Source organism: Triplophysa dalaica, chromosome 4 (assembly GCF_015846415.1).
Source record: "Triplophysa dalaica isolate WHDGS20190420 chromosome 4, ASM1584641v1, whole genome shotgun sequence".
Classification (NCBI taxonomy): Eukaryota; Metazoa; Chordata; class Actinopteri; order Cypriniformes; family Nemacheilidae; genus Triplophysa; species Triplophysa dalaica.
In genome coordinates this window covers 290,517-306,811 of record NC_079545.1, presented here as the reverse complement: position 1 = coordinate 306,811, position 16,295 = coordinate 290,517, and the positions used below count along the sequence as shown (strand labels likewise).

General features: G+C 38.6%; 1 protein-coding gene across 1 annotated transcript; it reads right to left on the bottom strand.

Annotated features, from left to right (window-relative positions):
* Positions 1 to 7,709: 7,709 nt before the first annotated feature.
* tbx3a (T-box transcription factor 3a) lies at positions 7,710 to 14,744 on the bottom strand. The gene is made up of 7 exons (XM_056747044.1): positions 13,373 to 14,744; positions 12,352 to 12,619; positions 11,859 to 12,005; positions 11,298 to 11,374; positions 10,929 to 11,086; positions 9,948 to 10,570; positions 7,710 to 9,183 (listed from the first exon to the last, which is right to left on the bottom strand). The coding sequence occupies exons 1-7, from the start codon at positions 13,780 to 13,782 to the stop codon at positions 8,764 to 8,766; spliced, it is 2,103 nt and encodes a 700-aa protein (XP_056603022.1). The 5' UTR covers positions 13,783 to 14,744; the 3' UTR covers positions 7,710 to 8,763.
* Positions 14,745 to 16,295: the final 1,551 nt, after the last annotated feature.

Sequence of the window (16,295 nt, the reverse complement as noted above, 5' to 3'; positions counted from 1 at the left end):
ACAGTCAGTTTAAAATGTAACTCTGGACTCAATTACACGACATATAAGCTTTTTGTATTTCTCCTCATTTGACAACATGTGATGTATATGGACATTATTCCCCTCTAGATTATTGTCCGTATATCTGTGTATTTTGTGCAGTCCATCACGGTTTTGTTAAGATGTCAGTGTGGACTGTGATCCTGTGCGTCATGTTTTCTGTTTCAGTCCGGAGTTTATGTGCACTGAGTCTGCAACTGGTCAGCGTGGCTCTTTGTTTGTTTTATTTGTGTAAAGATTGTGCATGTGGAACTGAAAAGCACACACGGCCCACTATGAAAAGCGGTCAGATGATGTAGAAGTTGTGTTAAAATGTTCATTTATTGAGCTGTGGCACACTGATGCAAAACTATCAACACAAAGCAGACTCCATTAAATATGTAATCATCATCATTCATCAGAAACATCATTCTGTGATATACTGATATTTTCTCTGACTCCACCTTTATGCATGCAGACATTGATCTTTATGTCCATCCCAAATGATCTCAGCGGTGGACGAAATTAAGACATCATTTCAAATTTAACAAATTCATTTAATCATCATTTCTAGATGTGTTGTGGTCAGTCCAGTCCAGTGTGTGTTGATTGGAGTGACATGAAGTCATACAGCAATGTGAAAGACTGACTGAAATCAGATTATCACTTTAAAAATAATTATAAACTTTTCCTTAATTCATATCATTATTATATTAAAAGTGAATCTGAACTTGTTTTCTTGAAGTATTTGAGGTCTGAAAAATACAGACCATCTTTTCTGTTATTTTCACATACTTCTCCAGTTTTCATATTCTGCAAATAAATTAAAAAAGAAACTATGTTTTTGTTTGAAATTTGTGAGAAATGTAGTTAGTAGTTGACAGAATGAACCAAAACACCTACTGATACGAAAAAGCTGATTTGAAATGGATTTCAGCAAAACAATAGACCTCTCTTTTCAAAGAGTCTCTTTTAATATACTGGAGTTTGGGGACAGCTGCTGTTGAAACGGGTTTGATAGATCTGAAGAGTCTGAAAGTCTTGAAGAAACCAGAAGACGGAGCTAGTTCACCAAAAGAGTCTGAATGCAACTGAACTGAGCTGACTGGAGATCAGTAGCAGGACACATATCCTCAATTCTCTTATGGCCTAATAGTACATACTTTTGTGGAATAGTAAGTGCATAGCCAATAAGTATGCACAAACAGAAGTGACGTTTTTGTGCCTTAACAAACTCCTTTTGCATTTTAATATTTCTTCATTTATTATTTATCATGTCATCTTTATTGTATTGTTTAAATTGTTGATTCAGATAGTTATCGTGCATTTAAATTCTGTGTAGTGCAACTTAACTGCGCCCTCTCGCGTTGGGTTGTGGGCAAGGCCGTAACCAGGGTTTGAAAATTAGTGAGGTCAATAGTAAGGTGTTAAGAATTGTGCTATAATAACACCCACAAATGCACTCCTAAACTTCAAAATAGACAGACATGTTGATGATTGCGAAAGTTTTTTTATTCAAAATAATGTTTTACATTTCACAGACGTGTGTGTGTGTGTGTGTATATATATATATGTGTGCCATCTGAAAATTTATTCTAGAGTGGTCATTTTTATCAAGCTCGTATATTTAAGTTCAGTCATTTATATATATATATATATATATATATATAAGTAGATAGATAGATAGATAGATACACTGTATGAATATGAGGTACCGTATAAGTAATCTTAGGTAAGGTAGCAGTTCCAAAATAGTTTTTGTTAATAGTTGGTATGTGTGACGAGACCACAGTCATTTAGAAATACATTACAAAAACACAGTGAAAATAAAGTAGCATTTTGAGGGTTAAGGTCTGTTACCATGGCTACGAGCACAGTAGCCTATGACTGACAGGACTGGAAAGTTCGTTTTTTTTTAGGTGAGGGAATTTTAATTTTATAACAAGTTATAAAAACGTTAGAATAATGACACCGATATAAAACTTGACAACATCTCATTTGACCGTAAATACTGAATGAGGAAAAAGCGTTTTTGATAGTCAACCGCTTTCACGCACGTCTGTCAAAATAAAAGTCTAGCGTCAGAAAAAAACAGAATTACGTTTGTTGTTTCTTTGAATGCACACTCCGCAACCCACTCAAAACGTTTTTGCGATCCACCAGTTGAAAACACTGCTTTAATTTATGTTTTTTGATGACTTAAGGTTAACTAAAGAGCATGAGACGTCATCCTGCTGGTCAGTAACGTTATTTGGCAATGGCATAGCCTATTTCATTCTGTAACAAACATATTTGTATTATGCTATTGTTTTTGTTGGTGTTAATCATTTCTTTCAGATATTAACGATGATCACTGCGTTTGTCTTACCAATGGTGGTATCTTCCTGTCAGCAATTAAGTTACAGTTTGTCTGTAAGCTTTTTTTTTATTAATGTACAATGTTGCCAGATATTGCTATGAAAAACAAGCAATTTCAAAAAGAAAGAAAAAGATATCCGAAATAAGTTCAAAGCTTGTGTTTTGTGAATAAGATTAATATATCACTAACACTAACGTTCAACTTTACACTTTATAAACGTCCCAAGACTCCCAAAGTGTCACAATAAATTGGAAAAACGAGTAAAAAAACACGTATAATAGGTGCATCTGGCAACAAATGGAGGCATACCCGCGCTCTCACTCAACGCGCTCTCAAGCCCCGTTCACTGCGCTAGCTTCTCGCAGCAACATGATGAATTGCAAACACTCATATGATATGGGGTGGTTTAAATGGCAAAATAATCATTCAGAGAGCTGGACATTTAATTTTTGAATATAAAAAAATGACCGAGGTCCGGACCTCGGTGACCTCATAGCTGGCTACGGCCGTGGTTGTGGGTAATATCTTTTTTGAATATATGCGTTGATCTACACTTCGGATTTTCAGCAAAACAATAGACCTTCCGGGAACTTTATGGATACTCATTATGATTTGATTTTCGAGCACTATTTAGGACAGATAAATCCTGTCCATACTGGGATGCAGGGATGTGACGAACTACCAGTCTCTATCATTGACCGAGAATGTTTTTTACAGCAGTGTAAAGGTTACCAGCAGACTTCAATCATTTTAAGGTGTAGACGACATTAAAGGATCGAGGTTATATTCCTCATTAAATGAGTAGATTTCGGGGAGAACTCATCAGGCATCAGTGATGACACGTTTATAAAAGTTACCCAGTCTGCTGTTGTTTTTTGTATATTTATTTCTTGATTTTGAGCTAATTTGTATTTGTAGAAAATCCAACGAATCATGTTTTAAAAGGGAACCTTAAGCATTATCCTACACCAGCCCAGTGTTGGTTATGTTTAGGAGTCTGAGGTAGGCTATAAGAAGGTGCCTGAGGTTCGTAAAGCAGATCTGGAGAAGTTGTAGTTGTAGCAGATTTTTGTGTGTGTCTTTGATCAGCTGCCAGATGATTTCTGTGAGCGTGTTAACTCTAAAAGCCACAAGAAAGACCGCAGAGACATTCGTTTGTTTAGCCGCGAGCAGGGGCGGAGATCCCTCGCCATCACATGCTCTGGTGTTTGTGAGTGACGGGTCGGGTCGGGTCGGGTGATATGCAGATGAGTCGGTGACTCTCTCAGCTTCTGTGATTCACCAATAGCAACTCATGTTGATCAAAATCTCTGGCCATTAAGCTCAAAGTGTGTTCCTGTGGTTTAACAGAGCAGCTGCTCCCACACGTGGGTGTGGTGGGAACAACAGATATACACTATCAGCATATCGCATAAAACTTAACGATGTTGCATTATATGAGACACATCGGAGTCGTTAGATTGTTGACAGGGTAACATGTGACATGTGTCAGACAAGAGAATCACTGAGCAGACATTTTCTTTCTTTTTATGCATTAATGACCTTTATCATGTAGTCACAATGTGTTCATAGAATGATTTAAACATATCTACAAAGCTATTATCAAACGACACACCAGTTTGTTTAATTTTAATAAGGGCTGTGCAATTAATCGAAAATGAATCGTATTCGTCAATTTTTCCCTTCAAAAATGACAAAAACAAAGTAATGGAGGTAAAACGATTATTGTGCTGCATTCGATTCGGCGCGGGTTCCTCTCTTCTCTTGTGGTAGAAATCCACAGCGCACCTTTGCCTTAACAGTGTTTCACATTTTCCATTTATTTACATTTATTTAGCAGTTGAATTCACAGTTTAAAAGGCACGTTTTTAGTTTTCTACATTGTTTAAAAAGGCAATGAGTAATGTGTTAAATAATCGGGATCTCAATATTGGCCCAAATAATCCTGGTTATGATTTCAAGCGCCCTAATTTTAATTGTTTTTGGTGGAAAGGGAATTAATGAAGAAGCTGACTTTTGTCAGAAGAAGCTGCAGTGGTGTAGTCTACGTGATACGCAGGTATACGCCGTATACCGACTAGGAAAGTCAAAGGATTTCCGTATACCGACTTAAAAAACGTGAGGATACGTAATAACATCGTTTTGTGAAAGAACTTTCATTCATAAATTCACCCCGCCTGTGTTGCGATTGCGAATCACTAACGTTTTTTTTGACCATTGGGGCTTCCGTGGCCTGTAACCTGGATCTGACGTCACCTACCAAGGAAAAGCAGTTGCTTGGCGGTCTTTTTCGGCACAAGTTTTAAATTCATCTCGAGTGTCTTTACATCGCAAGATTAACGTTATTCTGAATCTTAATTAGAAGATATGAAACGAAAGCAGACTCAAAGTAAACTCTTTGAGTGTTTTCGGATGCCTGCCCCTAAAGCTACAGCAGCTTCTGGTGACACTTCATCTGCAGCAGATGACACGATCGTTACAGAAACTCCAGAAAATGAGGCTGATGCTATCGTAAAGTTACCTGTTAAGCTAGCATACAGTACATGTTATCATTAAACGTAACTGTAATAGCAGGGGATTGTTGGTATATTGAATTTTATCCAGAACTTGCTAACTTCACTACCGTTAGTGTGGTGGATCAATTAATACGGCAGAAGAGGGGAGATTGTGTGTGTGTGTGTGGTAAACAGAATAAAAATTGTATATCTCCTTATTTCAGATGATGAGAGAAATGAGAACCCCCGGCCAGCCTTGTGGACTGAAAGTCAGGCTAGGGAATTTAAAAACAGGCATCATTGGTTAGAGTGGAGGGACAGTAAGTTAGGTAGATATCAGCTGCTCAGCACACACGAAAATGTTCGGCCGAAAAGGGCATTATTGGTTTCGGGCCGAAATAAAAAACAGCAGAAATGTAAACCGAAAATTAATGTCCCCCGCCCCTCCCTACCGTACGCAAGCGCTTAGGTTACACTCACGGTCGAGCTGTTATCACGCGTCTGCCTATCAAAGATTGTCATGTCAGCGCAGGACCGGCGATCTCCTGTCCCCCTTGTAGTGATCTGAATGATGATGTGACTGAGTGTTCGTGCTGTGTTATCAACATTCCAATTTATTATAAACAACAAAAGACAGTCAACTGATAAAACCTGTGCTCCAGGTACCATCATATAGTATCATCATTCTTAAAGGTATAGTTCACTCAAAAATTAAAATTGTTATAATTTCCTCACCCTCAAGTTTTCCAAAACTGTATGAGTTTCTTTTTCTGTTTAACACAAAGGAAGATATTTTGAAAAATGTTGGTAATCAGACAGTTGGCAGCACCCATTGACTTCCACAGTAGGAAAAAAATATAGACTATGAAAGTCAATGGGTGCTGCCAACTTTTTTGTTGTTTATAATAAATTGGAATGTTGATAACACAGAAGCAGTCTTTAATAATGCTCTCAATTACATGTAGATGCATACTTTATGCATTAGTGAGTGTGGTGGTTCCATGGGGTGTCGCTCTGGGATGGGTGCGTATGAGGCTGGGAGGGGAGAAAAGCACAGTATACTCACTACAAAAAGCTTGACTACACCACGGAAGAAGCTCACTGTGTTTTTTCGGTCTATATGATTTGCTCCTGTAAAGCTGCTTTGGAACAATGCACATTGTGAAACGCGCTATATAAATAAATTAAATTGCATTTGTAGAAAGTATTGTAAATGAGGAAAGACATCGACTTGATTTATTTGTAAACCTCCTCTGTGCTGCTTGGACATCATTAAATGACCTACGCTGTTTTCTGCTAAATGTATAAAGCATGTAATATTTCAGAATGACATGTGATTGTCATGTTTTAAGATTTACCGCTGGAAGGCGCTGTAACACCCTTGATCTGCTCAGACGAACATGAAGCTCTTCCTGTAGTTTGCACCGAACCTTTATGGAATAATTTGGGTTCCTGTCTATTATTAAGTATTATAATATTATAGTTAGAATCATAGTTAACTCTTTCTCATTTTTATCTATTTTTTATCGTCTTTACATTTTCATCGTGTTCAACCTTTGCATAGAATTTGCTAAACGTTCTGTTTGCATTTGATTAACCAAAAGGTGCTTTAAAGACCACTGAATGAGTCTCGTGTCTAATTTGCTCAAATTTGCTGTCCAAGTCATCCATTTCCAGAACATTTTGTTAAATACAGTTTTAGTTTTTAGGCACATGTCTGCAATACTATTCTGAAACATTTACACAATTATTTCGGTTACGTGACCCTAAACTTTTGATCTTTAGTCAACATATATGGCGCAACAGATTGTCTATATTGTTATTTGTGAGTGGGTTTGGAGAAATCCCCCAAAATATAAACTCAAAATCTATCATCTTTCTTTTTTGTGAAAAGCGTTACATAAGACCAAATGTTGTTTCACGTCATGTCACGTTGGTTAAACACTTTTAGTTTGTATTAATAGGGCTCAATATGACCCCTTGCACTTGGACATGTACTTTGGCCTGTGACCGCTGGGTGGCGACAGCTTTGACTTGATCACAGAACTCTCGACGCTCCGTCGCCGCCGGGTAACAAACTCAGGTCTGATAAAGAAGGCGCCAGGTGAGCAATAGAAAGGCCAATTGTGATAGTTTGCGTGGTGTTTACCACTGTTCTCCAGCGCCAATGCCGTTACCCATTAACCGCACTTTAAACAAATAAAGATATACTCCTGATAAACTCTGACTCCAGGCGCAATAGAGCTCAATCAAGTTATTTTACATTCTTTCAGGTTCACATCGGTCCACACAAACACGGGTGACGCTTCTCGAGGCGCATAATGTCCACGAGAGGTTTCCAGATGACAAGTCTTGATGTGCTAAAACACTTTCACTTTTCCTAAGACATACCTAAACTTTCAACAAGTAGATTTTTGGAAGAACAAGAATAGATTGATTTACTACGACACAATATGTATAGGCTGTTTAAGAAAATGTCGTTACATGCACCAAAATGTAGTATTTTTTAGGGATTTACTTTATGAACACGTTGCTTAAATAAAAAAAAAACATTTGCATTCTTTATACTGCAATGTAACTTAATGGGGCATAATTTTAAGGTCTCTACGTTTTAAGAAAGATTTGTTTTCGCATTGCAAATAATCCGAAACGAGGCAAATCCGAACAACGTGATAAATGGAAAATCTTTATTTTGTGACGCCTTTCTGTAGTTTCTTTAATATTTTGGCAGTTTAGAATCGTATGTCACAAAAAAAAAAAAACGGAACACACAGGTTGATTCAAGCATTTTAGTTACTGTGAAAGAAAAGTGTCATTACTCTCAAGTCATTGGTGCATTGTGTTATCGCCTTTAATTTGTTGAATGAAAACACACATCAGTTGATGACAAAATGGCACATGATTTGCTGTGGGTGTTACGGGTTCAGAGACAGAAGGACATCAATGAGAATGTTTTATACAAGGAAAATATTTCCTTTTCATAACTTTTACACACGCACACACACGTTTATCCACAATAAATTAAATTAATCTCCCACAAACAGACAAACAACCAACCAAAGAAAGTCATTTATATTTACAAACATTATTCATATGAAATGTGTACATAAATATGTTATATATTTATCACTATTTACATTTGTGTTAATTATAACCATATGATCCGTCATAGATGCATATGATCCCTTTCCCCAATTAATTAAAAAAATGTATTTAACAAGCAATTGTAGTACCGGGTCTGCAAATGATCATAAATATTGATAGTTCGGGCAACTTTGGGCCGAAGTAAAGATGCCCGCCTTCTGCAGTTTATAAAAACTCTTAGCAACTATAGTCAGCATTTGAGGTAAAATAATCAAGTGGGTGACTCAAAGGTTCTCTGTTAAAATCGCGCCATGTTTAATGTTGCTTACACTTCTTACTATAGATTATATTGCGGTTTGAGTAATTCACGCTGGAACTGTAAACCATCAGTAACCTAATGATCGGGTCTGGTCTTTGACATGCAATACGCCTCACTAACTTTAATTTCTTAATATATTTTCAAACACTTCGGTCTTCAAAAGATAAAGAGAGATCAAGTAACCGAAGAAGCTATTCGGAGTGCATATTAAATTAAATCAGCGTTACCCTGGAGCATAACACGAGGGAGCGCAGCAGCTTCGTTCACGAAATCTCGCCGAACTGTTCTGTGTTCAATACTTCTGTGGTATTCAAAGAGTTGAAAAATATTCAAAGTTAGCTACTCTTTTCATTTATCAAAAGAGAAACATACATACATTACGCGTTTATTTTTGTACTACCAAAGTGCATTTAAGTCTCGACTTTCCGTATTGTTAACGGTGAATCGTCGTACGCAATCTGTTTCAATGTCCATCATTCGCGATCCGGTCACGGGGACACGCTGCGTGGCCGGTCTTTTGTGGCCTCGAGTCCACTGACCAGACGCTGGATGCTCTGTAACTCGCTGCTGGAATCTTTCTCCGCGCAGTTTTTTGGTGACAGTGATACTGAACCCGACGAGCGGCTGGTGACCTCACAGTCAAGGGCAACCGAACAGGGACTTGGGGCCGTCCTGTCTCCCTTCAGGTCCACCGCACCGCTCGTCATGGGCGGGATCGCCGTTGTAAGCAAAGTGCTGTCCGGGACACTCGGTAAGGAGTAGGGACTGTACCTTAACCGAGGCCGCACCGCGTTTAAAAATGGATGACGATGGACCGATGAAGTTGCGGCGGATGTTGCGGCTGCTGCTGCGGCCATGTACGTGTAAGGATATGAAAAGAGACCTCCGAACGGAGACACAGCCAAACCCTAGAGAGAGAGAGAGAGAGAGAGAGAGAGAGGGAGACACGTTTATATCTAAATCTATATCTATCTATATATCTATGTATATATATATATATATCCTTACTGTGGTTGTATTAACGAACATACGTTCAATAATCTCATGAAAAGAAATGAAACGTGGGCTAATCATGACACAAATTCCGGTGTATTGGCTCAAATCTGGTGTTAAAGGATTTAATTATGATCAGCTAATTATCTAACAAATGGAATCAACCGTTTACTTCTAATGGCAATCAGGAGAAAAAATAAAATAATATTTTTAAAAACTACACAATCATAGTGTACACAGCTAATATATATAGTATATTAAGTTTAAGAAGTCAACTTATATTCACAGCCTAATACGTAAATTTGCAGATCAGTTTTTTTAACTTTTTAATTTTTTAAAAAGTGATTTTTAGGACAAAATTTGTAATCGACAACCAACCATCAAAATTTTATAAGATATCTCACTACGTCAATGATCCCCCCACAAATGAATTGATTGCGTGTAGACACACATCAATCAAGTTTTATTGCGAGAGTTGTTGGGAGTTTTATATTCGCTGACAATTTAAAGAGTGCCCCAGAACGATCTATAAAACAAGGCAAAATATGCCACGGTTTGATTTCCCCCCACAAGTCTACATTTTAACTAAAACCTTACACTGTCCACAAAGATCGCGTAAGAAAGTGCAGGGTTAAATAAAGTATCTTTCACTCGTAATTATGATCAACAAGAGCTTCACCTGTGACGCCAGGACGTGTTGCTGCAGATGGAAAGGCAGCGGCGCCCCGCTCAGGTTTTGCGCGGGTGATGCCACGCTGCTCGTGTCCATTGGACAGACCCCTCCGGAGGAAACGGCTGCCAGGATGGGGCCCATCCCTGCGGCCATGTTTGAGAAAGCGCCTCCCATGTTGAACTGACTGGGGTGTAAGAGGAAAGGATGGGCACCACTCAAGTGATTGAAAAACTGTTGGCCCGCCAAACCCGGAGGAAATCCGAAATTGTGCAAGTGGCTGTGATTTAAGTGCGCAGTGCCATCTGTTTGGACAGTCAATGGCATATAATTTTCTTTGCTCACTGTCCGGCAGTCGTCTGTTTTGGCCTGATCCCGGCCTGGACTCTTGAGCTCCTCACCGGACCGGGTGGTGCTGGATATCAGCGTTATAGGACTCTGCCGCGAGTCTACCCGGGGTTTATCGTTCCCTCGAGCGCCAGTGTCACTTTCCACAAAAAGACTTTTGCTAAAACTCGCATCGGGATCCTTCGAGTCGTCAGTCGTGGTGGAGATTTTGGTGGAGTCTGGTCCGTCTTTCAAATGTCCGTCTTTTTCTTCGTCGTCACTTTCTTCATCACTATCACAAAAGTCTGCGACAAGAAACACAGAAGCTTTATTTCGTCGCAAAACTGTATTTCGTTATTTATTATGTAGGGTAACAAAGTGAATGTAGATGGATGTTTAGAATAACACTACAGATAAAAACGGATGGCATTATGTGCAACGTACATATTAGGCTAATCAGTTTCAGCAAATCACGTGACTTAATAATATCCTTCGGGAGTCGTTCACTTTGTAAAAAAGTCCGAAATGTATGCCTGCTTCCAAAAATATCATTGTAATAATATCCTACAAATAACCGGAATATTCGACTGCTTTTTATACTTATTGTTAAATGTAAACTTTTTAGTATTTCTTAAAGACGGATGGCTCATCGGACTCTCATACCTTTTAGGTTGTTGTGGTCAGCATTAGAGACGGCAGGAGATAAGGTCTGGCGACAACATTTAAACGACGTTTGTTCGCCTGAAGAATCGTCTGACGTCCCGTGATCTTTTTTCTGCTGCTCCTCGTATGAACGCATGGACTGCAGGGCCAGTTGTTTCCTGTTTAAAACACGTTTCGAAAATACATCACTGAGACAATCGAGGACAAATGAAGTCTTCCGATGGCCATGTTCTCTTGGGTCTTTAATCTTTATTTACTTGGGGATTTAATTTTCAAACGAAATTAGATTTTTTCATGGAAATACAACGGTATTGCTTTCAATAATGTGGATTTAAACGATGTAATAGAAGCAGTTTACTTAAGTTTTACCTTTTTTCACGTCTCCCATTTCCAGTATCACGAAATCCTTTTGCAAATGGATTGTAATCAATTTTTAGTTGTGTTACCTGAAATGCAATGACGTATTTGAATAAGAGATTAATTAGAACAGCTGATAAACAACCAGAAACGATTAACCTGAACCCTTGTTTTTGTGAGGGACAATTGCTTATTAACCTAATAAAACATATCACGCACACACACAGAATTCTAACACCTCCTTTTTCCTCTTCAGTAACTCCTCTAAAGTTTCCACCCTCCCACTTTCATTCTTTAATAAAAACACACTAACGCGAATTTAAGGAAGAACTGTTTGTGTGAAAGAGAGAGAATGTTTATTTTACTTCACATAATTCTACTGTGAATTATTTATTCATGGATATAATTCAAAATGTATGCTGATATCTAGATAACCATTACAAGAGGATTAACGTTTGGTTCCATTATCATCTAGTAAAGTTAAATCTCTCAAATCGCAGCCACTACAAAGTGTTTTTTTTCTATCTTTAATGTTTCAGTCGTATTCAAAACAATAAACTTGTTTAGACCTACCTTATCGTTCTGGTAGGCAGTGACAGCTATAAAATCAGTTTCAGGGAACACGTAAGTTCTGAACGTGCTGTAAGGGAGTTTCAGAATGTCGTTGGCTCTCACGATGTGAAATCTCGGCTGGTATTTGTGCATGGAGTTTAGGATGGTCTAAAAATACAAATAAGACATTTCAGACAACATTCTTGACTTTGATAAAGGAAATATTATCTGTAATTATGCGACACACGTCCGGCACATTTTTTTCTGTCCACTAAACAGGTTCAGGCCTGCAACTTTGTCCTGTATACTTTACCGAAAAACGTCAAATTCGACCAGGCATCTGCCCCATTTTCAGCATAGAAACAAACCTGTTGCCCAGGGCCTAGTTTCTCTTTTTTTTGTAGCCAATAATTCAAGCTACGACGACCCCCATTAAAAAATAATAATAATGAATACTTTTAATAATACTGCTATAATAATAATTACAAAGTATAAAATCACAATTGACACTTACAAAGCCATGCTTATCGGAGATGTTGTTTGTCAGCTTAAGTTTGTGAAAGTTGACGACTTTAGACATCCATTGCTCGCCAGTGGCCGGACTGTCGGGGTGAATGTACATCCGTTTTGGCATTTCGGGGTCAGCCTTCCCTGCCACCATCCAGCGCGAATTGTGAAATTTATACCTACAGTCATCAGCAGCAACTATATCCATCAACAGAATATATTTGGCTTTCTTGTCCAAGCCCGTGCATCTCACTTTAAACGGAGGGAACATTCGCCTGCAGAATTTAGCAGAGATAAATCTTTCAATTAGGACAGAATGTTTTCAGCAGAGCACAACGAGAAAATAAATGTGGGCTAGATTTTTTTATTCGACGTGTTAACTTTATTTTTCAGGGGAACATTAATTGTAGAATGTAATATCATTGCACGCGGTAGGCCTGGCTTCAGCCTTAACTAGTGAAATACCTCTATATCTAAATTCAGCAGAAAATCAATCATTCCAGAAAACAGTTTTCAAAATTGTTCAATTCAACAACACAATTTGTTCTAAATTATAGCGTTCTAATTTTAAAAAATGAAATGTTTTCCCCAAAATAATCATGTCTGAGTGTTAACTTCTTTAAGTGATCCTTTATAAGAGAAAATCAATCTTGTGGCCATTTATTTAAGAACACTTATTAATGTCGCTAAATATAATATTCGTACATAATAATAGTAATATTTTTGGAATATGTTTTGAATTTTCAGACGTGTGCCTGGGCAGTCAACGGTGGCTTTTTATAGTTGGGTTACATTGTATAGGTTGTAAAAAATACGCAAACGTGCCAAGTGCCCAAATAAAGATAAAAGGGCAATAAAAAGGCTGAATATCTGATGAGCTCGTATAAAGAAAACCGTGAGTCAGTCAAATCAATAAATCAATCAATCAATCAATCAGTTATGAAGTCCCCGTGTTTGATTACGAAACTAAAATGTCGGTTTTCGTTGAACTCTGACAGTTTCACAATTATGCAATAATTTTAGTTTACCTTCCGGATTTTGTGATGACCATTTCTGTGCCACGCTTGTGAAAAAGCTCCCACAGTTCCTTTGCTTCCAGGTGAACTTTCGGGTCGTCTTCAACCTCCTCCTCGGGCTCAAGTGTCTTAAGAGGCCGGAGATGCGCTGCTGCGGCGGCGGCGGCAGCTGCTGCTTGGTGTCCCAGTGAAGAGAAGTGAAGGCCAGTCTCTGCTGCGCCCATAAGTTGTTCCATGATCGGTTTGCCCAGCGCCCCGGGCAGAGACAGGGAGCCGTTGTGTGGCAGAGCCAGGGCCGGGAAAAAGGGCGGCTGGTGACCCAGCATTGCACTCATTGCATATTCTGGACCCCGGTGAGGTAAAAACGGGTGGTATGCCATACTGGATCCTTGGATGACTGGATCTCTCATCGGGAAGCTCATTCAAGTCCAGACAACAGATGTGGTGTGGCTGAAGACGAGCGCCTGAATATGCAACCGACTAAATATTTGCACGGGAGGTCCTTACCCAAATCCAGCTTTGCTTTCGCAAGTGTAAAAGCATCCGACGCCTCGACGTGTGGTGTGAGCGACTCTCTTGCTTCTTCTCTAACTGTATTCCAACAAATTACCTAAAAGAGAAAGTGAGAGACGACTATCCGCTTTTCTTCGCCGGTGCCGATGTGCTATGTTTGCCTTTTGTCACAGCATGCGTCAGGATATTGAGAACTGAGAGGAATGAGAGGCGACGAGAGTTGTTGAGTGACCGCTTGCGGCGTCGTTCGTTTGTTTTTCTTCTCTCTTTTTAAATAGACATTCCGAAATGCGATCGCCCCGAGTCCAGCGAAATAAGATGTGTTGAAATATTTCGTTGGCTCAGAATAATTCCTCTGTCTTTACTTGTTGGAGGTATACACCTTCACGCGCTCGCACGCACACTTTCTCTCTTTCACGCGCGCACACACATTTCAGCGGAGCGAAGGGTCCAGCACAGAGACAACCCCAGTGCTTCTGAACTCCATAGGATTCAGCCGTGTGGATGTGTTACATGCTTCGAGCAGCATGTCTCTGTTGATTGGCTCTTTGACGCTTTCGGACCAATTGTGTTGCTCTGTAGGCGTGGTTTTAACAGGTCGGGTGGAGGGAAAGACTTCAGATTTATAAGAAGGTGTTTGAGGGCTCTATTGCCGCGAAAGGGCGCTGCGTGTCTCGCTGTTGTGTGAGTACAAAATATGAAGATCATCAGGACGCGCATCCGTCGGTCTGCGGGACCCAGAGAAGATGAAGCTCCACGTCTCGTGCGCATAGCGTCACTGTATTCGGCCTCTCTTCATAGAGATCGTATACAGTAGTTTATTTAGTCTACCTAAGATAAACACGACCGCATAGGATTTTCACAGTCAGGTCCGTCTGAAATCATGAACCCATTAAATCTGTGAAATTAGCAAATTTTGCAGTTCATCAACGTATTTTTTGAAAACAAATATTTTTGGTTTGTTTTGTCTGCCACGTGTCGTTCCATTGATTTTAAGATTATATACTCTATACAGGTGGATTATTTCAAACTAAATTGTCATACCATAATAATGCTTATAAAACGACATTTAGTAATTTAAAGTGACAGAAATCTCACCGCAAAACAATTTTGTCGTCAACCCATTTCTCTCTTTAGATATAGCCTTTATATACTGTATATATATATATATATATATATATATATATATATATATATATATATATATAGAATTGAATGTGAATGAGACGGTGCAAATTCTTCACAGACGTGTGTTTGTAATGAATAAGTAGTTATTGTTCAATAAGAATAACTAAATAATAACCAAAGCGTAAAAAAGTTGTCATTATATCAACATGGCCCGGTACACTCGATTAAACCCGTCTTTGCACACAACATGTCATTGAAGTAAAAACATCTGAACATTTCAGATTGGATTCTCGTTATTTGTTTTTGTCTTAAATTGTCTATTTTGAAAGGCCTCACAAGTTGCGGAGATGATCCGTCGTGTTTGTCAGAGTCTGTGCAGTCGACACACAACACAGAGTTCATTCACACGTAAACAACAGCGAGTCGTTATACTGTGCCTAAATAATGACTGAATTATCTAAATCTGGCCAACAGATAGAGAACCCGTCTGTACACGTATCGCTCCTCACCCTGTCTCTCAACAAGAACCCAACATTTATTTCTTTATCACGACAACAGTTTCTAGGAGCTATTTCACTTCGCTTTAAGCAACAAATGCCTATACATTTATTGTAATATTGGACCTCTTAAAACAGTATATATTTTGAGTGAGGGTTAGGTTTGTTTTTATTTATCAGACGAAATTTATATGCATTTAATGCAAATAACACTGTTTTGCGTCAAATGTATTTGTATGCTCATAAACCTGGGAATTTTAAACACCTTTATATGAGCAATTTGACATGTTATCTACAGGCATAATTGGGATTTAGTCACAACGTCACTGGATTGTAAATATAACTTCCTATATTTTGTATTAATAAATAGATATATTTAAATTAATTCCAGTTGCTTTTTTAAAGCGCCTCCGCGAACATCGCTGCTCGTCACACTTTAGTTGTGTAGCAGTAAAAATCTTTTGTCAGGTACCCTAAAATGTTTTTAATTCAGTAACGTGTGAATGAATAGTTTCTTTTCTTCTGTTCAATCATTTTTACTGAATTAGCCTGATACAAGTTAACACACAGAATTATTTATTTTGTGGTGAAATCGGGCAGGAATCAAAGCAGTCAACTTGCTTGTTTGGCCGTAGCTGCTGATTTCTGTGATTTAATGATTTATGCGTATATTTAAGTATTTTCTACACGTGACATTACAGGAGGCAGGCTTACATTTATATGTGTCCTCTTTCAGTGGCTATCTGAGCATTAATTTATTGACAGTAAAAAGTATTCAATTAAATCTCAGGTGTCAT